Genomic DNA, 24848 nt, shown 5'->3' on the forward strand with positions numbered 1-24848 from the left:
CCACTAAACAAGACTCACAAGTTGAAACATCAAGATTGGGCCAAGAAATATCGAAAGACAGATTTTTCAAAGGTTTCATGGACAGATGAATGGAGAGTGACTCTTGATGGACCATACGGATGGGCCCGTGGCTGGATAACTAATGGACACACAGCACCACTTTGACTCGGATGGCAGCAAGGTGGAAAAGGGGTACTGGTATGGGCTGCTGTTATTAAGAATGAGCTAGCTGGACCATTTCAGGATGAAGATGGACTTAAAAATCAACTCCCAAACCTACTGTCAGTTTTTTGAAGATACATTCTTCAAGCAGTGGTTCAGGAAGAAGTCTGCATCATTCAAGATGGCCATGATTTTTATGCAGGACAATGCATCAATTACATGCATCCAAGTACTCCACTGCTTGGCTAGCCAGCAAAGGCCTTAAAGGAGTACGCCACCCCCAGGTGAAATTGAGTCAGTCCCTAGAGTTGGATGAGTGAGCCAAAGCGTTTTGTAGCCGACCCAGCCATTGCCCTGATCTAGAAACGCCCCGGTTAGCTTTAGCTTAGCGTAGTCGCTGTAATCCGGCGTGTCCAGCTAGCATGTCGTTGCAAAAGTGAATCAAATAACTCAAGATTTTTTATAATTATTTCTCATGACCTGTACATTCACATCGAGTACACGTATCAATGCAAATTAACACGAAGGGATTTACTAGACCAATTTATATCTGGAACTATTTTCGGCCACAGCACAGGCAATGCACCGCTGCAGGCGCAAAGCGCAGCACCTGAAAACCCTCAACTTCCGTCAATACACCAGCGTAACTACTAAGTTGTGGTGCTGCGTGGTGTCTTTGCGCCTGCAGCGGTGCTTTGCCTGTGCTGTGGCCGAAAATAGTTCCAGATATAAATTGGTCTAGTAAATCCCTTCGTGTTAATTTGCATTGATACGTGTACTCGATGTGAATGTACAGGCCATGAGAAATAATTATTAAAAAATCTTGAATTATTTGATTCACTTTTGCAACGACAATGCTAGCTGGACACGCCGGATTACAGCGACTAAGCTAAAGCTAACCGGGGCGTTTCTAGATCAGGGCAATGGCTGGGTCGGCTACAAAACGCTTTGGCTCACTCATCCAACTCTAGGGACTGCAGGGACTGACTCAATTTCACCTGGGGGTGGCGTACTCCTTTAAAGATGAGAGTAATGACATGGCCCCCTTCCTCACCAAACTTAAATCCTATTGAGAACTTGTGGGCCCTTCTTAAAAGTGAGAGTTACAGTGAGGGAAGACAATACACCACTCTGAAGAGCATTTGGGAGGCCGTGGTTGTTGCTGCACAAAAAGTTGATCGTCATCAAATCAAATAACTAAAACGGACCCCATGGATGGAAGGCTCATGGCAGTTATTGAAAAGGGTGGCTACAGTGCCTTGAGAAAGTATTCATACCCCTTGAACTTTTTCACATTTTTCCACCTTACAACCACGAACTTAAAAGTTTTTTATTGAGATTTTATGTGATAGACCAACACAGAGTAGCACATAATTGTGAAGTGAAACGAAAATGATAAATGGTCTTCAAAATTTTAAACAAGTAAAAATTTGAAAAAAATGTGATATGCATTAGTATTCAGCCCCCCTGCGTCAATACTTTGTACAGCCACCTTTTGCTGCAATTACAGCTGCAAGTCTTTTGTGGTATGTCTCTACCAGCTTTGCACATCTAGACAATGAAATTTTTGCCCATTCTTCTTTGCAAAATGGCTCAAGCTCAGCCAGATTGGATGGAGAGCATCTGTGAACAGCAATTTTCCAAGTCTTGACACAGATGCTCAATGGGATATAGGTCTGGACTTTGACTGGGCCATTCTAACACATGAATATTCTTTGATCTAAACCATTCCATTGTAGCTCTGGCTGTATGTTTAGGGTCATTGTCTTGCTGGAAGGTGAATCTCCTTCCCAGTCTCAAGTCTTTTGCAGCCTCCAACAGGTTTTCTTCCAGGATTGCCCTGTATTTAGCTCCATCCATCTTCCCATCAACTCTGACCAGCTTCCCTGTCCCTGCTGAAGAAAAGCATCCCCATAGCATGATGCTGCCACCACCATGTTTCACAGTGGGGATGGTGTGTGCAGGGTGATGAGCAGTGTTAGTTTTCCGCTACACATAGCGCTTTGCATTTAGGCCAAAAAGTTCAACTTTGGTCTCATCTGACCAAAGCACCTTCTTCCACACGTTTGCTGTGTCCCCTACATGGCTTCTGGCAAACTGCAAACGGGACTACTTCTTGCCAATCTTCCAAAAAGGCCAGATTTGTGGAGTGTACGACTTATAGTTGTCCTGTGCACAGATTCTCCCACCTGAGCTGTGGATTTCTGCAGCTCCTCCAGAGTGATCATGGGCCTCTTGGCCGCTTCTCTGACCAGTGCTCTCCTTGCTCGCTCTGTCAGTTTAGGTGGACGGCCATGTCTTGGTAGGTTTGCAGATGTGCCATACTTTTTCCATTTTTGAATGATGAATTGAACAGTGCTTCTCAAGATGTTCAGAGCTTGGGATATTTTTTTATAACCTAACCCTGCTTTAAACTTCTCCAGAACTTTATCCCTGACCTGTCTGGTGAGCTCTTTGGTCTTCATGATGCTGTTTGTTCTTCAGCGTTCTCTAACAAACCACTGAGGCCTTCACAGAACAAGTGTATTTATGCTGAGAGTAAATTACACACAGTAGGACTCTATTAACTAATTAGATGACTTCTGAAGGCAATTGATTGCACTGGATTCTATTTAGAGGTATCAGAGTACAGGGGGCTGAATACTAATGCACACCACATTTTTCAGATTTTTAGTTGTTTAAAATTTTGAAGACCATTTATCATTTTCATTTCACTTCACAATTATGTGCTACTCTGTGTTGGTCTATCACATCTCAATAAAAAAAAAAACAAAACTTAAGTTCGTGGTTGTAAGGTGGAAAATGTGAAAAAGTTCAAGGGGTATGAATACTTTTTCAAGGCACTGTATATTGGTCACTGAATATTTTTGAAATGCCAAAAGTGTTTGTTAATTCTGAGTTGTTACACTTACTCTAAAAAAATTAAAATAAGTGAGATGGGAAAATTTTAGCTTTTCATTTAGTTGCATAATTCTGCACACTTCTATATTCCCCTCTGAAAGCCTAAACTCCCTTTTCTCTTGTTAAACATTCTGGTTTTAGGTTTAACAACAATTTGGATTGACTAAGAGCACTATATTTGTTCAACAATAAAATTAATCCTCAGGAATACAGCTTGCCTAATCTGCACAGTGTATTAAGAAAAATTATCCAAATACTACATATTACCTTTGCTTTCAGTATCCGTTGTGAGCCCTTGTGCAGCAATAACTGCAACTCAACATTTCTGGTAACTGTTGATCAGATGATCCTGCACTTGGAGGAATTTTAGCCCATTTCTCTGTATAGAACAGCTTCTACTCTGAGATGTTGGTGGGTTTCCTTACATGAACTGTTTGCACAACATTTCTACTGGATTAAGGTCAGAACTTTGTCTTGGCAATTCCAAAACATTGACTTCATTCTTCTTTAAGCATTTTTTGGTAGAACAATGTGTGTGCTTAGGGTCATCATCTCAGTGCATGACCCATTTCCCCCGGAGAGTCTGTCTGTAAACCGATCCTGATCATTTCCTTTAGAATTTGCTGGAATAATTCAGAAATTCATTCACTACGTTTACATGCACATAGAGAGAATCGAATTTCTGCCGTTGCTCGACTGAAATCGAAGTTCAAAATGCCATGTATACACCTTAATTCGGCTGAAATTGAACCGAACTTGATTTCTCGGAATCGAGCTACACGACCTAGTTTATGCGATTTCTGCCGAGCTACTTTGCGCATGTATACCCTATCGAGCTAGTTGTCGAGCTACTTCCGGAAGTGACGAGACCACAAGCGGGAAACACAACAGCCTCGGTCGGCATGACAACGAATCATGACAATGGCATGAATCTTTTCTTTTTGTGGCATTGTTTGCACTGTTAAAATTTAGCTCACTTACTGTATCACCAAATACAGTTACTGTATCACCAAGTACAGCTGTTGCATAGCTGTGAATTGTGTACATAAACAAGTCATTGTATTTTTTTTTTTGTGTGTGTGTGTGTGTGTGTGTGTGTGTGTATATATATATATATGTGTGTGTGTCCAACATCTGAAGAATGTCAATAAAAACAAAACAACTGAACTTTTTGTGTGTTTATTAAGACATGAGTTAAATTGTAAGCAAAAAAAAAATATTTTTTTGTAAGCAAAAAATGGACTTTAGAAAAATATTATTGTGCAAAATAAGTTGTCTTACAAAACAGTGGTCTGCGCCGGACAGTTTGTAGCCATAGTCTGTTAGAGCAAGCCTAACAGCTTGAGCACGGAACTGCTAGTGTTGCCAGATTGGGTGTTTTAAGTGCATTTTAGCGGATTTGAACACGTTTTGGGCTGGGATACGTCAGCAGTATCTGGCAACACTATGCTCTTCTTCATGACGACAACCGGAAGTGTACCAACACGATGGGGCGTGTAGCGCCACGTGTGGCTCGGGTGCACAATGCACCTTGCACAATAGCCCGATTTCACTTGTGCATGTAGGATTGGATTTCTCTGGCACCTCTGCTGGGACCCTTTGCTCGATTACCAACAGCAGCTCGATTTGGACGTGCATGTAAACATAGTCAGTGTTCCATCAATGATGGCAAGCTGTCTTGACCCAGATGCAGCAAAACGGGCCCAAACCTTGACACGACCACCACCGCCAGGGTTCCCGCTGACGCTAGTCATTGACGAATATAATCCATCAGTGACGAAGAGAAAATTACAAGTGGTAGTCACAATGATGAATGTATTTGTCATCTCATCTCATTATCTCTAGCCGCTTTATCCTGTTCTACAGGGTCGCAGGCAAGCTGGAGCCTATCCCAGCTGACTACGGGCGAAAGGTGGGGTACACCCTGGACAAGTCGTCAGGTCATCACAGGGCTGACACAGACAACCATTCACACCTACGGTCAATTTAGAGTCACCAGTTAACCTAACCTGCATGTCTTTGGACTGTGGGGGAAACCGGAGCACCCGGAGGAAACCCACGCGGACAACATGCAAACTCCGCACAGAAAGGCCCTCGCCGGCCACGGGGCTCGAACCCGGACCTTCTTGCTGTGAGGCGACAGCGCTAACCACTACACCACCGTGCCACCCATGTATTTGTCATTTATCATAAGTCATCTTTTATAGAAATCCCTCCATTTGCTGAAATCCAACCCCAGTGAAGTGATTGCAGGAAGCCAGAGTGTAAACAATGAGCACGTACTTGTGACCAATAAAAAAAAAAAAAATCTGACACAATGACCATGAGCGCCAAACTTTTGACCAATCACAGTGCATCTTAATCGGCCTGGTGTGGTGTATCATATCTGTGTGAACCAAACGATGGCACAGTCTAAGCTGACTGGGTTTTTTGGGCAAGTTTCTTCAAGCACTGAAGATGATTAAAGGGCTGAAACAAGCACAGGGGAGGCACACTCAGAGCCCCGACCATCCCCGAGCACATCGGACAGGGTCAGTAATACAGGGGTCGGTGTAATTTAAGGCCCCCCCGCCAAAGTGAAAGTGTTGTCAGCCGGCACGTGACAGAAGCGCTCTATGGTTTCGGGGGGTGTGGCATGTTGAGTCCCCGCGGTGGACGTATGACGTAAAACGTGGTGTCATTCTGTATTTTAGTTTAAAAATCGATGGCAAATTCAGATTCCCTCACTCCGTAAAAAACCCGAAAAAGAATAGGATTCCTTCACTGTTGGTTGGTCCAAGACCCTTCTTAACCCTGTTCACTTGTAAATCAAGTAGTGTTGAAGTAAAAGGTAAGGGGAGTCCTAATATCCCTTTCGTATAATTCCCTGCTAAAATATCCTTAAGTAAACTCAAACTAAAAGGTTTTATTTAGTTTGATGGTGCACAGGGTTCCCAAAATCAAGTCTTTCTTCTCAGATGCTGGAGTGGAGCCCAAATTTTATATGTAATGGAGAGGCCTAGTTGTATCTGTACAAATATTTGAGTTGCACCAGTTTGGTTGGTACGGTATAAACCTGTATTAAGTCCACTTTGATAAGTCAGTAACTAAGCAAAATGCAGACTAAGTGAAAAATATTTTTGACTTGATTTTTCAAGGAATAAAGTGGAGAATATTTTTCAGAACCCAGGGGGAACCCTGCACCACCATGTTTCACAGATAGGATAAGGTTCTTATGCTAGAATACAGTGTTTTCCTTTCTCCAAACATAACACTTCTCATGTAAACCAAAGTTTTATTTTGGTCTCAACTATCCACAAAACTTTTCCAATAACTTTCAGCAAACTATAGTCAGGCAGCAACGTTGTTTTTGGAAAACAGTAGCCTTCCCCTTGCACACAATTGTTCTCCTGATGGTGACTCATGAACATTAGCCAAATGTGATAGAGGCCTGTGGTTGCTTAGAAGTTACCCTGGGTTCCTTTGCGACCTTGTGGACTACTACACTCCTTGCTCTTGGAGTGATCTTTGTTGGTCATTGGCTCTTGGGGAGGGTAATTGTGGTGCTGAATTTCCTCCATCTGTCTGACTGTGGATTGGTTTGGAATCCAAACTCTTTAGACAGGATTTTGTAGCCTTTTCCAGCCAGATGAGCACCAACAACTGTTCAAGGTCCTCAGAAATCTTCATTTGTGCAAATGATCTACTTCCACAAACGTGTGTTGTGAAGACCAGACTTTGATAGACCCTTGTTCTTTAAAGGAACAGTCCACCGTACTTCCGTAATGAAATATGCTCTTATCTGAATTGAGACAAGCTGCTCTGTACCTGTCTGAGCTTTGCGTGACCTCCCAGTCAGTCAGACGTGCTGTCACTCCTGTTAGCAATGTAGCTAGGCTCAGTATGGCCAATGGTATTTTTTGGGGCTGTAGTTAGATGCAACCAAACTCTTCCGCGTTTTTCCTGTTTACATAGGTTTATATGACCAGTGATATGAAACAAGTTCAGTTAAAAAAATTGAAACGTAGTGATTTTCTATGCTATGGAAAGTCCGCACTATAATGACAGGCGTACTACTTTCCATAGCATAGAAAATCGCTACGTTTCAATTTGTGTAACTGAACTTGTTTCATATCACTGGTCATATAAACCTATGTAAACAGGAAAAACGCAGAAGAGTTTGGTTGCATCTAACTACAGCCCCAAAAAATACCATTGGCCATACTGAGCCTAGCTACATTGCTAACAGGAGTGACAGCGCGTCTGACTGACTGGGAGGACAAAGCTCGGACAGGTACGGAGCAGCTCGTCTCAATTCAGATAAGAGCATATTTCATTATGGAAGTACGGTGGACTGTTCCTTTAAAGGGCATATCACAGGTAAATTCATGAGCAAGATCAATGCAATTCTCCTATTTTATATTAAACTTTGGTCAAATATCTGTCACATTCTGCATTCTCTGCAATTTTTTACCTTGCGCAATACCAGAAAAATTCAGATGAAATCAAGTCATTTGAGGCGAATTGGTCCGCCTCTGAAAAAACTTGGCATTTGAATTTCCCGGCAAACACTGATTTTCGTGACGTCATCTGTGGGACGCCTCCCTCTGAATCCTACGTCAGCGCTAGTCTGTTTATGAGAAAACGACCTGGTGGTTTTCTGCAAATTTCTTCAATGTTATCGCGTAATTATTAAAATGGTTAACAGATGTATCATAGGAGGGTGTAGCAACACCAATCTTGATGGGATTAGTACTCATCGTTTCCCAAAAGACAGACAAAGAGAGAAATGGGAGCGCTTGGTCTACACGGGCTGTACACTGAAACCGTGCAAGCTCTCGCAGCCTGCTGGCGCTTCCGCAGATAACGTCACGAATCTGGCTCCAGACTCCCTTGGGTTTTTTCCAGACGCGTTCTGTTATTTTATTTTTTTCTGACGTAGACAGATGGCCTTGTGCAAAATGGGTGCGTGTGTAAAGGGACATACTTTCATATTTAAAAAAAACCCATGAAATTGGTCCAGAATATGCCCTTTAAGTAAAACAGGGCAAACACTCACCTGTGTCATCCCATTTACCAAAATAAATAAATTCGACACTAATTTCACCTTCAAATTAACTACTAATCACAGGTGTTCACATACTTTTGCCACTCACAGATATGTAATCCTCAATAAAAATGACAAAGGAGGTGTCATTTGTTTAATTGGGTTCACTTTATTTTTAGGATCGGTGTGAAAATCTGATGTTTTAGGTTATACCGTAGTTATGCAGAAATCTAGAAAATTCTACACTGTTCACAAACTTTCAAGCACCACTGTACACGAAGTGAAGATTACGGAGGCTCATATATAATATATATATATATATATAAATAAAGCAGAACAACTGAAAAGATGGTCATCCTGAAACCTTCTCAAAGCATGAATTGTTCCTGCTACTCTGGCTAGACCATCTCCAAATAATCCTCCCAGATCCACAGCCTCCACTAAACGTGGTTTTCTGGCGCACAGCCCAGCAGCCATGACATCACCACTGCTTCGTTATCTGTCTCCCTCATACCCTTCTCACATTTCATTAAAATCTTGAAATGTTCCTGTAAGAGGTTGTGAGAATCCCGACAATGCAACATTCATCCATGGCTGAGGGCCAACAGAGTAAATCTGACCATGCTCTCTGAAGCAGAAACCATCATTTGTTGTAAAACACACGCCCAACTTTGAAATTCTCTCTTTGCATATTCCAGTTTGCTGGGGAGCCGAGAGGGTTTTAAGGATCTTGCTCGAGGACCCAACAGTGGCAGTTTTGTGGGGCTGGTGCTTGATGCCTCAACCTTCTGATCAGTAACCAAGAACCTTTAACCACTGGGTTGGTGACACCAGGACCTACTTTTTCCGCCCAGTTAATCACAGAGACACTATCCAATCATGGGCATCTGCGAGTTCATGTATGCAGAAGAGGGCAGATAGCGCTTTCATTGGAGTGTTACACTGCCCTGTGACGCAGGAGTTTGAAATGATGCAGTTGGCTGGCTACACGTCTCGCAGGAAGCACATATTAACCTTCACACACTCCCCAGTTGGTAGCTGTTGCATGGCACAGGAAAGCTGGCTGGTGGGTGGGAACTGATAGATGATCAAATTGGGGAAAATCCACACCAAAAAGAAAAGTAAATACTATGTAAGCTCTCAAAAAATGTAGAACCCTTGATTATACTTCTGGATGAATCCTTACAACGGTGTTTCCTCATCAGACGTGTAAAAGGCAAGAACTCTTCATTAACCGATGTAGCCTTAAAGAACCCTAGAAAAGTCTGTGTATATCCTGTTAAAGGTGCATTAGGTGCAATTTTGCAAACTGCATTAAGATTAGGCCTCTATGGGTTTAGGGCAGGGGTCGGCAACCCGCGGCTCCAGAGCCGCATGCGGCTCTTTAGCACCCCCCTAGTGGCTCTCTGGCGCTTTTTCAAAAATTTGTGAAAATAGAAAAAGAATTATTTTTTTTGTTGTTGTTTTAATATGGTATTTTAGAGAGGAACATGACAGTAAAATTCTTATGCTGTAAAAATGTATGTAATATAGGTGTATAATGTATTTAAAATACCGAATTTCAGAATGGCGCCAAATAGCAGAATTGCGTCATAGCCTGCGACACTGTGCTACACTGTTGTCAGAGATGCACTGTTGTGTGTGATGGGCAATGGATTCTAAAGGCAAAAAAAGAAAGATAGCTGATGAGAACAGGGGATTTAAAGAAGAATGGACAGACGCGTTTGCTTTCATTGCCAATGCTGAAGGATTGCCTGCGTGTTTGATTTGCAACGAGAAGTTGTCAAATAACAAGAAGAGCAATTTGGAGCGACATTTCCAGCTTAAGCATGCTAAATTTGCTGCCGATCACCCAGTTGGAACGGAGAGAAAAGGAGCCATTGCGATGCTTGTGGAGAAATTTGAAGGTCGAAAAAACAGTTTCAAGAAGTGGATTACATCTCCAAACTCTACCACCGCTGCAAGTTTTGTTGCGGCCCGGGAGATAATAAGGCGCGGAAAACCATTCACCGATGGTGAGTACATGAAGGAGTCATTGGTTAAAATATCAGAGCACCTATTTTCGGACTTCAAAAACAAAACCGAGATCATCCAGAAAATTAAAGACATGCCTCTCTCCGCAAAGACGGTGAAGGACAGGGCCAATAAAATGGCAAACAACATCACCGATCAGCAAATCAAGGACATCAATTCCGCTCCAGCGTACTCAATTGCCTGTGATGAGTCGTGTGACGTGACCGATATCGAGCAGACAGCTGTGTTATGCAGGTACGTGAATTCTGATGGGCCGCAAGAGGAAATGATAGGATTGATGCCACTGAAAGGCCAAACACGGGGTGAGGACATCTGCGAGGCTGTGCTGCAGTGTTTAAATAATAACGGAATAAACACTAACCACCTGATTTCAGTGGCTACAGACGGCGCACCTAGTATGAGAGGGTCGCAAAGGGGGTTTGTGACTTTACTACAAAAAGCATTGGATCGGCATCTGCTCGTATTCCATTGCATCTTGCACCAAGAGGCACTGTGTGCACAAACATTCCCACCGGAGTGTATGGAGGTGATGAACCTTGTCATCCAGATTGTGAACAAAATAATTGCAAAAGCTTTAAACCACCGTCAGTTCCGTGAATTGCTTGAAGTTGACAGCGAATATGCGGATCTCCTGCTACACAACAAAGTCCGCTGGCTATCCAGGGGTGACGTTTTGTGTCGCTTTGTAGCTTGTTTAGAACACATTAAAACATTCATGAAAAGCAAAGACCTGAGCTACCCACAACTGGAAGACACCAAGTGGCTGGAAAAACTGCATTTCATGGTTGACATGACACGTCACCTAAACACGCTTAATAAAAGTCTCCAGGAGAGGGGAAACACTGCACTGCAAATGCTGGAAGCCGTTTTGTCATTCGAGCGCAAACTGGCAGTATTCGCTAGGGATGTACAGCGAGGCACGCTCTCTCACTTCTCCTCCCTGAGAGAGTTCAAAGATGCCCATCAGGATCACACTCTCAACGGTGATTATTTGCAAGGTGCAATCGTTGATATGCAAGCTGCATTTGGGAGCAGATTTAGTGAGTTCCGAAAGGAAAAAATGACACTTTCTTTCCCTGTCACACCCCTGGAAATTGACCCTTCCTTGTTGAATACATTCCCAGGAGTAAATCAAGCTGACCTCGAAATGGAAATGGCTGATATAGCTGACAAAGATTTGTGGGTGGCCAAATTCAAAAGTCTGACAGCAGAGCTTGAAGACGTCAGCCGCCAGAAAGCCCATGCTGCCCAAAATCACAAATGGAGCGACATTGAAAGCCTCCCAACACCAGAAAAACTTGTGTTTGAAACATGGAAGGCCCTTCCCGACACTTACAGGAACATGAAGACATACGCATTTGGGGTATTATCCATCTTTGGATCAACATATCTGTGCGAGCAGATATTCTCAAACGTGAACTACATCAAATCCAAATACCGCACCCGCCTCACAGATGAGAGCTTGCAGTCCTGCGTGAAGATTAAAGTTTCATCTTACATGCCCGATGTTGAGAAGCTGTCCAATGATGTCCGAAAACAGAAGTCACATTGAACAGGTGACAACACAATCCTGTCGCATATTTAGTCGGCCTAACAAAGTGGCTGTTTTTATGACCAGATTTCTGATTTTGTCAGTAGCCTATATATTTATCAGTAGCCATATATTTGTGTTTTATCACTCAGGTCTGAAGATGTATTGTGCGTGTCTGTAGATAAGAGGGGGAAGAGAAGAGGAGGCTCCGGCGTTTGACCCTCGCACTGACTGCTACTTGGCGTTTATGAACCAAAGAGAAAAGGATAATGCACAGAAATCGAACTTTAACTGTCTTGTTTTAATTTTGTTAATTTCAGCTGTTCTGCTGTGTTGTATGTTTAAGCAAGTATTTTAATTGTTTTACTCGTTTGCGATTGTAGCCTCTTTATTTGTGTGTGACGCCACGTGGGGGGAGAATAGAAAAGGATCGTTATATTTATTTTACTCATTTGCACTACTTAGGCTAGCCTACTTAACTTGGCATTTGCGGAAGACTAAAGAAAACGGGATAATGCACAGAAATTGCATAGCCTACTTACCGTTTTAAAAGGCAGTCATTTTATTTTCATATTTGCAGGCGGCGTTTTAAACGCAGACTGTGTGTTATTGCACTCTGTTGCCCAGATAAGGGTGAAAGAGGTGTTGCATTGTTATTGAGGTTTGAAGATGACATTTCATTTGCGGTCTGAAAGGCCTATTACGCACACCCCATTGTGTTTTTTTTTCTCGCGACCTCACAATAAAAAGAGGTGACACCAGAAATCTGTATTTGCATGTCTTGTATTTCTATAATCAGTGCAACAAAACATAACGCATTGATACTGTAATGGAAGTTAAACTTCAAGCACCAAATATCGTGCGCCAGCGTAGTCACGTGATGCATCATTCTCTCCAGGATGCGCTGCAGGGAAAATAAACATTTAACCATGAATGTTCATTTTGTATTTGCAGCCTACTTAGTCCTTTCAATAGTATGCTTATATAACTAATGTACTGACAGTCTATGTTGCCTTCATATTAAGGTCATATAAGGCTTTTATTTTTGCGGCTCCAGACAGGTACGGTTTTTGCTTTTTTTGGGCCAAAATGGCTCTTTGAACATTTTGGGTTGCCGACCCCTGGTTTAGGGTTTAGTAGGTGGAGCTAAATAAGATTTAAGAGTTTTTTTTTTTTTTTCCAACTCTTTAAGCCCACCTCTTTTTCCTACTCATGACCACAAAGTGGTGGTTCAACTAGAGTTAGCATGGTAACTAGCATTAGCAAGGATGGTCAAGACATCACTTTCAAGCACACTAAAGAACACAAAGAATGCTGAGGCGCTTATTCACACTATTTGTAAGAAAAAAAAAAAAACCTACTGTGCCTTTAAAGTGCACATCATGGGTAAATTCAAGAGCAAGATCAATGTAATTCTATTTTATATTAAACTTTGGTCAAATGTGTGTCACATTTTGCATTTTGTGCAATTTTTTTTTACCTTGCGCAATACCAGAAAAATTCAGTTGAAATCAAGCCATTTGAGGCGAATTGGTCCGCCTCTGAAAAAACTTGGCATTTGGATTTCCCGGGAAACATTGATTTTTGTGACGTCGCATGCGGGACGCCTCCTTCTGAATCCTACGTCAGCGCTGGTTTGTTTATGAGAAAACTACCTGGTGGTTTTCTGCTAATTTCTTCAAATGTTATCGCGTAATTATTAAAATGGTTAACAGATGTATCGTAGGAGGGTGTAGCAACACCAATCTTGATGGGATTAGTACTTATCGTTTTCCAAAAGACCGGACAATGAGAGAGAAATGGGAGCGCTTGGTCTACACAGGCTGTGCACTGAAACCGTGCAAAGCTCTCACAGCCTGCTGGCGCTTCCGCAGGTAACGTCACAAATCTGGCTCCAGACTCTCTTGGGATTTTTCCAGACGCGTTTTGTTATTTTATTTTTTTCTGCTGTAGACAGATGGCCTTGTGCAAAATTACCCTTCTGGATGAGTGTGTAAAGGGACATACTTTCATATTTAAAAAAAAAAAAAAAAAAATGAAATTGGTCCAGAATATGCACTTTAAGATTTGGATGAGTGTGTATTTTTTTTTTTTTTAAATTGTCTATGCTCACTCTAGGACCCAAATTGTTTTAGTGAAAAGTGCTAAAGACTCAAATTTTTCTTTAGCAATTTCGCTTAGCAAGAAATGCTAAAAGAACAATTTTCTTTTTAGCAAACTAATTTTTTTTAGCAAGATGTTATACTTCTAAGTGTTTCTTGCATTGACATAATATTGAAAAATGAATTGTTATTGTAGTTTGTTGGTGTTTCAATAGTGTTTGCAAGCTTGTTTCCTGCCTTTGTCTTTCCATGTTCTTGATTTAGGTGGGGTTTACATTAGACCGTATCAGCGGATCATCAGATTAACGTTTTTAAAACGATTAACATGCACACAGCAACACCAATACACGATTCGCCTGCACACAGCAACGCCAATACACGGATATGCTCGGCTCCGCAGGCATCCTGCGCTCCAAATCACTCCGCCCTGAACAGCGAGTGCCCTCTGGAGGGTGCGCACTCCGGCCCTGCGCGGCTCACAGAGCGCGCGAGTGAAGCGCACGAGCCACGATTCGGGACTGAGCCGCTGTGTGTGTGATCCCAGTGCATATCGGGCATGCGCGTCATTTACCACTTGCAAGTGGAAGGATGGCAAGCCTAAAGACAATCATAACTACACAATGGGCAGTATTTGCATCAGTATTTGCAGTATTTTCATACTTTTATACTCTTTAATGAAAGGCGATACAAGGCGGAAGTCCGCGCCGTTTTTCAGCAGTCGCGTCACATGACCAACGCCAGCGAATCAGGAAGGTGGATGTCACAGTGACGTTGTCCAATGACGACGCCAGCTAGAGCTCAGCACAGCGTATTCTCAATGTTTACACAGCACCGGACCAGACACGATCTGAATTGAATACGTGGACGCTGGCGGATTCCCGTTTCCCGGCGTTTTAATGTAAACGGACAATGCATCCGTGAAGAAAACGAGACAGATACGGTCTAATGTAAACTTGGCCTTATGTTCATAGCATACTTATTCTTGAATCCTCTTATTTTGATCTTTTCATCAACTGTATATGTAATGAAATTGTGTGTTTAATTTAACCCGCTTAATCTGGTTTACGGAGTCCATATTTTTCATTATAATCATATCCAACATCTGGTGTGATGTGCTTTGCATTCTTTGCCATCTATGCACCTTTTAGCCCTTAGTTACCCTCTGTAGTATGCTGACTGGCCTGTGTGGGTATGTGTATTGGGATCCGTGTGTGTCTTTATGGGTAGGATGAAGGGAGCTCAGGGAGTTAAAATCAATGGTTGTTTCTTATAAATTAATCTCATAACCCAAATATAATATTCACCATTAATTTCTCAAATGAAAACACTTGCAGTCAAAACGCTCTGAAGACAAGGTACACTTGGTCGATATATCCTGGTTCATCTGCGAGTTCCTCCAAAGTTCTGTCAGGGCTGATATTATGTAGAAAATGCGTCTTTAGAATGGTTATATCGTGTTTTTATCCCTAACTGGGAAAGCTAACAGAATATTCTAATACACTACCGTTCAAAAGTTTGGGGTCACCCAGACAATTGTGTTTTCCATGAAAAGTCACACTTTTATTTACCACCATAAGTTGTAAAATGAATAGAAAATATAGTCAAGACATTTTTCTGGCCATTTTGAGCATTTAATCGACCCCACAAATGTGACGCTCCAGAAACTCAATCTGCTCAAAGGAAGGTCAGTTTTATAGCTTCTCTAAAGAGCTCAACTGTTTTCAGCTGTGCTAACATGATTGTACAAGGGTTTTCTAATCATCCATTAGCCTTCTGAGGCAATGAGCAAACACATTGTACCATTAGAACACTGGAGTGAGAGTTGCTGGAAATGGGCCTCTATACACCTATGGAGATATTGCACCAAAAACCAGACATTTGCAGCTAGAATAGTCATTTACCACATTAGCAATGTATAGAGTGGATTTCTGATTAGTTTAAAGTGATCTTCATTGAAAAGAACAGTGCTTTTCTTTCAAAAATAAGGACATTTCAAAGTGACCCCAAACTTTTGAACGGTAGTGTATGTTCTCACTTTTTAGATAAGTTTTTGTCATACGTAAAGTCGGATAATTTATTTTAAACAAACCTTGCTATAATCTTGTTCACTAATGAGCGAGAATTGCTGATATTATCAGCACAACTCGGAAATTGATCGTTTTATATGCAAGGTCCGCTGCTATTGGAAGACGTAACTTGCGGTCAACCAATAAGAAGCTTCGAAACTCGGGGGCGTTGGTTATAAATCAAAACATCGAAGATGGACACGAAAGGTACTGTTTATCTTGAGAAATCGCAATTGTTTGATGGATTTTGCTTGAACTTTAAATGACTTTCGCATACAACGCGAATACAGATGATATTCTTTTCGCAAATTGGAATAAAACTTCGCAACTTGCGGATGTGCGAGCGGCTAGCGTGAGCCCAGATTGTGTGTGGAATAATGGAAAGATGTGGAAAGTGAATCCCTCTTAAGAGAAGCTGAAAATATTACAATAAGAAGCGATTATTTTTTGAGACCTTTTTATACCACGAAACACCAAAACATGCAGTTTTAATATACTGAATATTTTAAGTATAAGGAATATTTCTTGGCAATAAAAGCAGGTTATTGTAACATGGTGCCCCATTTTGAGGGATGACGGAACTCTTCTTGACTGCTTCCCCCCCATGACAGGACAATAAATGTATAATTAATAAAACAATGGCTAGTTGATTATTTATAATGGACTTTGGTCATGAAATTATCCACAATATCTGGGAGGGGGAGGGAAGCTAATCTTTACTGTGTCTCCTGGAAGTAGAGTCAACAGGCACGACACAAGTGTAGATACACTGATGAATAAAACATGAAGGCCACAAATCTACCAATAATTTGGACCACAGCAAATAATTTTCATGTTGTGGAGTGAAAATTACCATCAGGGCACCAGCAACTGGGTTTAGTCCTGCTATAATCAGGAAAATATTTATTTAAATAAAAATAAAATTTCCCCCACTCACCCCTCCTTCAGGCGGTATTTTTTCCCCCCTCAAGCTTGAGTCCTCTACCAGAGGCCTGGGAGTTTGAGGGTCCTGTGCAGTATCTTAGCCGTTCCTCGGACGCTTTTCTGGACAGAGATCTCAGATGTTGTTCCTGAGATCTGTTGGAGCCACTCTCCCAGTTTGGGGGTCATTGCACTGAGGGCTTCCATCACCACGGCGACCACTGTTGCCTTCATCTTCTCTTTTCTAGCTCTTCTTTCAGCCCTTGATACTTCTCAAGTTCCTTTTCCCTGATGTTAGGGTCACTTGGTATTGCCACATATCACCACAGCCTTGTTCTCCCATTTGACCACCACTACCATGTCCGGTTGGTTAGCCATTACTGGTTTGTCCATCTGTATCTGGAAGTCCCACAGGATCTTGGCTTGGTCATTCTCAGCCATCTTCAGAGGTGTGTCCCATTTTGACCTTGGGACTTCCAGTCCATACTCGGCACCGATGTGTTTCTGTACATTATGCCAGCCACTTGGTTATGATGTTCCATGTACGCTCTTCCTGCTAGCATCTTACACCCTGCCGTTATGTGCTGGATTGTCTCAGGGGCATCTTTGTACAGTCTGCACCTGGGGTCCTGCCTTGTGTGGTTGACCCTGGCCTCTATCGATCTTGTGCTTAGGGCCTGTTCCTGTGCAGCTATGATTAGTGCCTCTGCATTGTCTTCCAGTCCAGCTTTATCCAGCCACTGGATAAAGTCTGTTGATGTACAGTTTCTGCTGCCTGAGGTATTCACTAAGCACATCATTCGGGGCCATCTCCCTGATGTACTCATGGATCTTTGTCGTTTCATCCTGGATAGTGTCTCTGATGCTCACCCGTCCTCTGCCTCCTTCATTCCTCTTAGTGTACAGTCTCAGAATGCTGGACTTGGGGTGAAACCCTCCGTGCATTGTCAGGAGCTTTCTTGTCCTGATGTCGGTGGCCTCAATCTCCTCCTTTGGCTAGCTTATTATGCCAGCAGGGTATTTGATGACCGGCAGGGCAAAAGTGTTGATCGCCCAGACCTTGTTCTTCCCATTCAACTGACTTCTCAGGACTTGCCTTACCCTCCATAGGTATTTGGCTGGTGCTGCTTTCCTAGCGGCCTCTTCATGGTTGCCATTACCTGTGGGATTCCAAGGTACTTGTAACGGTCTTCCACGTCTCCTATTATGCTATCTAGTAGCACCATCCCCTCAGTTCTGACTGCTTTCCCTCTCCTTGTTACCATCTGGGCACACTTATCTAGTCTGAATGACATTCTGATGTCATTGCTGTAGATCCTGGTGTTGTGGATCAGAGAGTTGATGTCTCGCTCAGACTTGGCATACAGCTTGATGTCATCCATGTAGAGGAGGTGGCTGATGGTTGCTCCATTTCAGTCTGTATCCATAGCCACTCTTGGTGATGATCTGGCTGAGAGGGTTCAGTCCTATGCAGAACAGCAGCAGGGACAGGGCATCTCCTTGGTATATACCACACTTGACGGTGACCTGTGTTGTTGGCTTGAATTTGGTCTCTAGGGTCATTTTCCACAGCCTCACTGAGTTCTTGATGAAAGTTCTGAGAGTCCTGTTGTCCAGTTTCAAACATTTCCAGGATCCATGTGTGGGGCATCAAATCATAGGCTTTCTTGTCATCAATCCAGGTGGCACACAGATTGGTATGTCTGGTTCTGCAGTCACAAGCTACTGCACAGTCGACCAGTAGCTGATGTTTTGCTCCTCTGGTGTTCCTACCAATTCCTTTCTGGGCCTCGCTCTTGTATTAAGTCATGTGCCTACTCATCTTATCCAATATGATGCCTGACAGGAGCTTCCATGTTGTGCAGAGGACTGAACCTATCTATCTATCTATCGGTGTGCGCGCGTGTACATACATACACACCTGAGATAATAACTTTATTTACATATTTGTTGTTTGATGACACGAGCAGGATTTCAGTATCAAGGTGTTGATTAACATCATCCTTGTCTCTTTTTTTTTTTTTTTTAAACTGGAGCCAAACCTGTCAAATCTCATCAAAAACAACCAACCTAAACTATTAACTCAGTCAGCTAGGTAGCATAGCCTAAAGTTTCTGCAGCTAAAAGTTCTTTAATACTACAGCCATGATAGACTCCTTCTCTTAACCTGTTTTGTGAGATCTTATACAGGTAAACTTCCCTGAATCAGTTTCACACAGTAGCACTGAGAAAGTCTCAGGTTTAAATTACAACCCCAATTCCAAAAAAGTTGGGATGCTGTGTAAAACAAATACAAACAGAATGCGATAATTTGCAAATCTTGAAAACTCTATATTTCATTGACTGTAGTACAAAGACAACATATCAAATGTTGAAAATGATAAATTTGACTGTTTTTTTGAAAAATATATGCTCATTTTGAATTTGATGTCAGCAACGCATTTCAAAAAAAGTTGTGACGGGACATGTTTACCACTGTGTTGCATCACCTCTACTTTTAACAACACTCTGTAAACGTTTGGGAACTGAGGAGACCAACTGCTGTAGTTTTGAAAGAGAAATGTTGTCCCATTCTTGCCTGATATACAATTTCAGTTGCTCAACAGTTCGGGGTCTCCTGGGTCATATTTTGCGCTTCATAATGCGCCAAATGTTTTAAATGGGAGACAGATCTGGACTGCAGGCAGGCCAGTTTAGCATCTGGACTCTTACTGTAGAGCTATGGAGTTTTAATATGTGCAGAAAGCGATTTGGCATTGCCTTGCTGAAAGAAGGAAGGCCTTCCCTGAAAAAGATTTTGTCTGGATGGCAGCATATTGCTCTGAAACGTGTAGATATCATTCAGCATTAATGATGCCTCCCAGATGTACAAGCTATCCATGTCATGTGCACTAATTCACCCTCATGCCATCACAGATGCTGGCTTTTGAACTGTGCACCTATAACAAGCTGGATGGTCCCTCTCCTCTTTAGCCTGGAGGATGTGGGGTCCATGATTTCTCAGAAGAATTTCTATTTTTGATTAGTCAGACCTCGGGACAGTTTTCCACTTTGCCTCAGTCCATCATAAAAGAGCTCAGGCCCAGAGAAGGTGGCGGTGTTTCTGGATATTGTTTATATCTAGTTTTAACTTGCATTTGTGGATGCAATAATGAACTGTTTTTCCAGAAGATGGTTTTCTGAAGTGTTCCTGAGCCCATACAGTGATTTCCACTACAGACACACACATCTGCTTTTAATGCAGTGTCTCCCTGAGGGCCTGAAAATCACAGGCACCCAATGTCAGTTTTCAGCCTTGTCTCTTGCATACAGAGATTTCTCCAGATTCTCTGAATCTTTTAATGATATTATGTACCATAGATGTGAGCCCCAAATTCTTTGCAGTTTTACATTGAGGAACGTTATTCTTAAATTGCTGCATTGTTTGCACACGCAGTCCTTCACAGAGTGGTGAACCCCTCCCCATCTTTACTTCTGAGAGACTCCGCCTCTCTGGGATGCTCTTTTTATACACATTCGTGTTACTGACCTGTTGCCAATTAACCAAATTATTATTTTTAGCATTACACAACTTTTACAGTCTTTTGTTGCCCCTGTCCCAACTTTTCTGAAACGTGTTGCTGACATCAAATTCAAAATGAGTATATATTTTTCAAAAAACAATAACATTTCTTAGTTTCAACATTTGATATGTTGCCTTTGTACTATTTTCAATGAAATACAGGGTTTCTATGATTTGCATATCTTCACATTCTGTTTTTATTTGTTTTACACGGTGTCCCATTTTTGGAATTGGGGTTGTACAAATGCGACTTTTCCACTATGCTAACAAATTTAACCCAAATACCAGGTTATATCTGAAGAACCCAAGAGTTACGCCAAATTTGGCTTTACTCGGAAAGTGGAAGTTGGAATGACGCAACTGCTGAAAATGAGATGAAAAGTCCAAGTGAGCTGGCGAAAAATTAAAAACACAGATGATGGACACTTGCAACACAACATGCTAGAAAGTTGTATTTACTTTCCCAAAATAAACTTAAAATCAGTCAACCAAGAGACCAAATTTTTATTAATTAAATAAAAACCTTTTAAACAGCAGCAGAGATTGTTTGGGGGGGGGGGTAAGCGTGCCGTTAATTTTTATTTCTTTGACACACTGATTACAGTTTTTAATTTGTTAATGAATGACACATCATACTTTTATCCATTTATAGTTACCTCTGTTATAAGAACATTATAGCAGCTGTAAACAATCATTTCATTTCCTCACAAACCTCCATTTTTTTTCTGTTTGGATTCTAATGGCGTTTTTCTTTACAACCGTCGCCACAGGCTAGCTCATTGGGGATAGACTACAGATAAAATTAGCTCAAGTTTAAAGTCATTAAAATTCTCTAAAGCTGCTTTGCAACAATGTCTATAGTTAAGTGTTATAAAAATAAACTTGATTTGACTAGACTAATGTTCTCCTTAAGCCTAGGTCACAACCGGACGTACGATTTTTTGGCCGTGCGATTTTTGGCGTTTCCCAAATCGCTGCGTTTTTTTTTTTGTTCGTGGAGAAAGACGCACGTTGGCCGTAAGTTCGTCTTGCAACCTGAAAAAAACCTAAGCGCCCGTAGAGTTTGTTTGACATGACAAAGAACCTCTCCGGCCAGTCTACGGCTTGAAAATCAGCACATCACATGCGCGCCCTCCGTGCGTTTCTTGCGTTTTTTGCACGTAGACCAGCCGTAGGAGCACGTACGGCCGGTTGTGACCGAGGCTTTACAGAAGACCTCACCAGAGCAAAGTTTGTTTTTCCACTGTTAAATATACATAAACTTTAAAAAAAAAAGCCCAGTTATTATTAGGCTTAAATTATGTGAAGCATCCAGCTGTGTGAGCTATTATTTAAAAAAAATAATAATAAAAAATAAAATAAAAACACACACATAGGCTTCAATAAATCAATTACGTTGTACGGCTTTCAATTTATCAATCAATTTTCATCTTGATTGTCCTGAACTTAAAATAAATCATATTTCTTTGTACATGTAAATACTAGGGCTATAACAATATGCGTATTGAAATCAAAATCGCGATACGCAGAGCCACGATCCGTGTCGCGATACAAGAAGGCAGAATCGCGGTACACCCTTTCAAACTTCTCCTCAGCCCAAAAACAGAGGTGCTTCCAAACTTCAATTTATGAATACTTTACTTTTTATTTAAATTACATTTTAAACTTACTTAAATTACTTTTATTTTTTATATCTATTAGTAAGTCGTTTCTTCGCCGACCTGCGACAATCTTCTGCGAGTCACGCAACGTCCACACTCGCCACTGGCAGAGCATTCATTTCTTTTAAGCGGTCGCCATTCTGGTTGCGACGCGGGGAGCGAATCTGTAAACAAGCAGCTCATTGGCTGGCTAGGTGTGCCACAAGCCAATCACAATCACTTGACCGGAAAGGCATGCAGTGTTGCCAGATTGGGCAGGTTTAGGTGCTTTTTGGCTGGTTTTGAACATATTTTGGGGTGGAAAACGTTAGCAATATCTGGCAACACTGAAGGCATGTCTGCTTGGGCGGAAGCCTTCTGCGGCAGTTACATTTTGACACGCGAGCAATGTTTCACCATAAAAATTCCGTAATTTCCATCTGTTTTCCGCGATCACAGAAAATCATCGGCCCTATGAGAGTGAGACAGTGAGAGAGCCACCCCCCCAAAAAAAATCTTAACGGATTTACACGATTTGGAAAAATGACTTTCAGAACCGAAAAAAACAGAGCTTCCGGCTCAACAGTATTATTTTGAGAAATAAAACAGTCTTTGGATATACATTTGTTCATTTTTGCATACATATTACTCATTCTCTGCAGTGGTCTGAATTATCTGTTATTAAATAATGTAAGTAAATGTTAAGTCAAATTTACTACTTTAAAAATACATTTAAAAAAAATCGTAGGTGTATCGAATCGTGGGTCAAAAATCGCGATACGAATCGAATCGTGAGTTGGGTGTATCGTTACAGCCCCAGTAAATACACCCACTGGTCATTAATTATATAATCCATTAATCCCTTAATTATTTATATGATGATTATGATAAAGCTAACTACTCATACAGAATGAGGGATAAACATACATGACTGTTAAACAGGAAATAAAGTCATTTTGTTCTACCATCCTGTTTGGAGCGAAGATTCATGTAATCGTGTTAGAATGTGCATCATTTGATGAAGTTCCAGTTTTGATGACACTTTGCAACCTCAAAATAAAGTGCCACAAAACACCTCAGCTGCATGATGACAACCTGGTCAAATTTTTTTTCTTTTACACTTGCACAAAAAAAAAAAAAAAGGTATTTAACAAGGAACTGCAGGAAAACAACTTATACAAATTAACTGTTATAATTATCTGACAATATTCACAAAACCCGAAAAGAGAGCATCATAATATCGTTCAAATTTATCATAATATTCTAAAGTTCCCCAGCTTTTAATTCCATATAACATCACAAAAAATAAATAAATAATGGGAGGGATTCGTTAATGTTTTTGGATGTTCTAATTTAAAAAAAAAAGAATACCTTGTGTTTTTATTGCTAAGAATTACCAGAAAATGTTTTGTTTATTTAATAATTTCCTCATTAAAAAGCCGTTTGTTTGTTTTTGTTTGTTTACTGATACATTTTGCAGATTAATGTGTCAGCATGGCTCATGGTGTGAGATTCAGAAATTAAAAACAATTTTGATGTAAATTTCAGTGGCTGAACAAATTCAAACCTTGATAAACACATCTGAAACACTGTACAGCACCTTTTTTTTGCTTTGTTTGTAATGAAAGATTTTACCATACAGGCTGAGTAAATTATCAAAATAGTGTAATAGAGGACAAAATATTAATGAAGTAAAATAATTAGTGAAGAAAAACAAGGTGCAGAGGCGATCCTGTGACCGGACCCCATGGAGCAGGGTTCATAACAGCACACTGGATTTGGTTTTATTTTAGGAAACTGCTGATGTGTTTATTATTATTATTATTATTATTATTATTACATGAAGCAGGTGGGTAACAGCTCCACCAGGCCGGCTCTGAGCAGATCAGCTTCATCGCCTCGCCATAATAATAATAATAATAATAATAATAATAATAATAATAAAGAGTATAAAAGGCTCGGATAAACACACCCCTCGGTTGACTCCGTGCTGTTGTGTGTTTACGCACCTTTTTAATGTTAGTGTAGGTGTAGAAGTAAAGCTCACGGCCGACATTGAAGCACACACGCTCGGATTCCTCACTCGGGTCTTCCGGCTGAAGCTTCACCATGGAGACCCGCACCGGGGGCAGGAAGCCCGCCGAAGCCGGAGAGGAGCCGCCGGGTCCTGGGACCACACCACCACCGCCCCCCGGTATCGAGGCGGCACCGGCTGCGGCACCTCCGGCTCCGGGACCGCGCACTAACCCGGCCCGCTGCTGCGAGTCCGAGAGCGTGAGCAGCTTGTAGAAACCCTCCCTGGTGCGGAACTGCGACTTTATCTCGTTAATATCCTTCAGAGCGCCTCCATCGCCGGCCATCTTTAGCACCAACGAGGCCGCACCGGAAGTCCAGAGCACCTGACACGGAAGTGAACGTGATCAAAATAAATTTTTTAAAAATCTAAAAAAAAAAAAACCTGACTCCAAATACGGGAAGGTCACGACATATTTTTAAAACTCATTCACTGTGTGAGCGCGCTGTACACATCGAGATACGAAGAAAATAAACACTCTGTCTATCTCTCTATCTATCTGTCAGTTTATCTATCTACCTATATATCTATCTGTCTGTCCATTCGTCCATCTGTCTGTCGTCTGCCTGTTCATTCGTCTCTTTCCGTCCGTCTGTCTATCTATCTATCTATCTATCTATCTATCTATCTATCTACACTGCAAAAAATGATATCTTAGCAAGTGAAAATATCTTGAAAATAGTTGAAATGATCTCGCATTTCTTATTAGAAGAAAACAAGACACCAATTTTGAGATTATTAAACCTAGTTCTAGATTGCAACCAATTTATTCTAAGATGTCTTACCAAGTGTAATTATCTTACTGCACTGGCAGATTATTTCACTTGAT

The 24848-nt window shown here is 41.5% G+C and overlaps 2 protein-coding genes across 5 annotated transcripts in view; one reads left to right on the forward strand and one right to left on the reverse strand.

Moving 5' to 3' along the window:
- The window catches only part of zmp:0000000529 (WD repeat-containing protein 20), a 41579-nt gene extending 17263 nt beyond the window's left edge, over positions 1-24316 (reverse strand). For all 4 annotated transcript variants that reach the window (XR_009656820.1, XR_009656819.1, XM_060943366.1 and 1 more), the window contains exon 1: positions 23955-24316. Coding sequence is in view for 2 of the 4 variants with exons in the window: in XM_060943366.1 (XP_060799349.1) it covers positions 23955-24305 (351 nt within the window). In the remaining 2 variants the exon portion in view is untranslated. The remainder of the gene's footprint in view (positions 1-23954) is intronic.
- On the forward strand, positions 10880-11917 carry LOC132900963 (general transcription factor II-I repeat domain-containing protein 2A-like). Its single transcript, XM_060943368.1, has 2 exons — positions 10880-11679; positions 11807-11917. The coding sequence occupies exon 1, from the start codon at positions 10905-10907 to the stop codon at positions 11673-11675; it is 771 nt and encodes a 256-aa protein (XP_060799351.1). The 5' UTR covers positions 10880-10904; the 3' UTR covers positions 11676-11679; positions 11807-11917.
- Positions 24317-24848: the final 532 nt, after the last annotated feature.

Source organism: Neoarius graeffei, chromosome 16, assembly GCF_027579695.1.
Source record: "Neoarius graeffei isolate fNeoGra1 chromosome 16, fNeoGra1.pri, whole genome shotgun sequence".
In the NCBI taxonomy this organism is placed as follows: domain Eukaryota; kingdom Metazoa; phylum Chordata; class Actinopteri; order Siluriformes; family Ariidae; genus Neoarius; species Neoarius graeffei.

Excerpts from the sequence above, each read along its gene's own strand:
- LOC132900963 (XM_060943368.1), top strand. The coding sequence starts at position 10,905 with ATGGTTGACATGACACGTCACCTAAACACGCTTAATAAAAGTCTCCAG.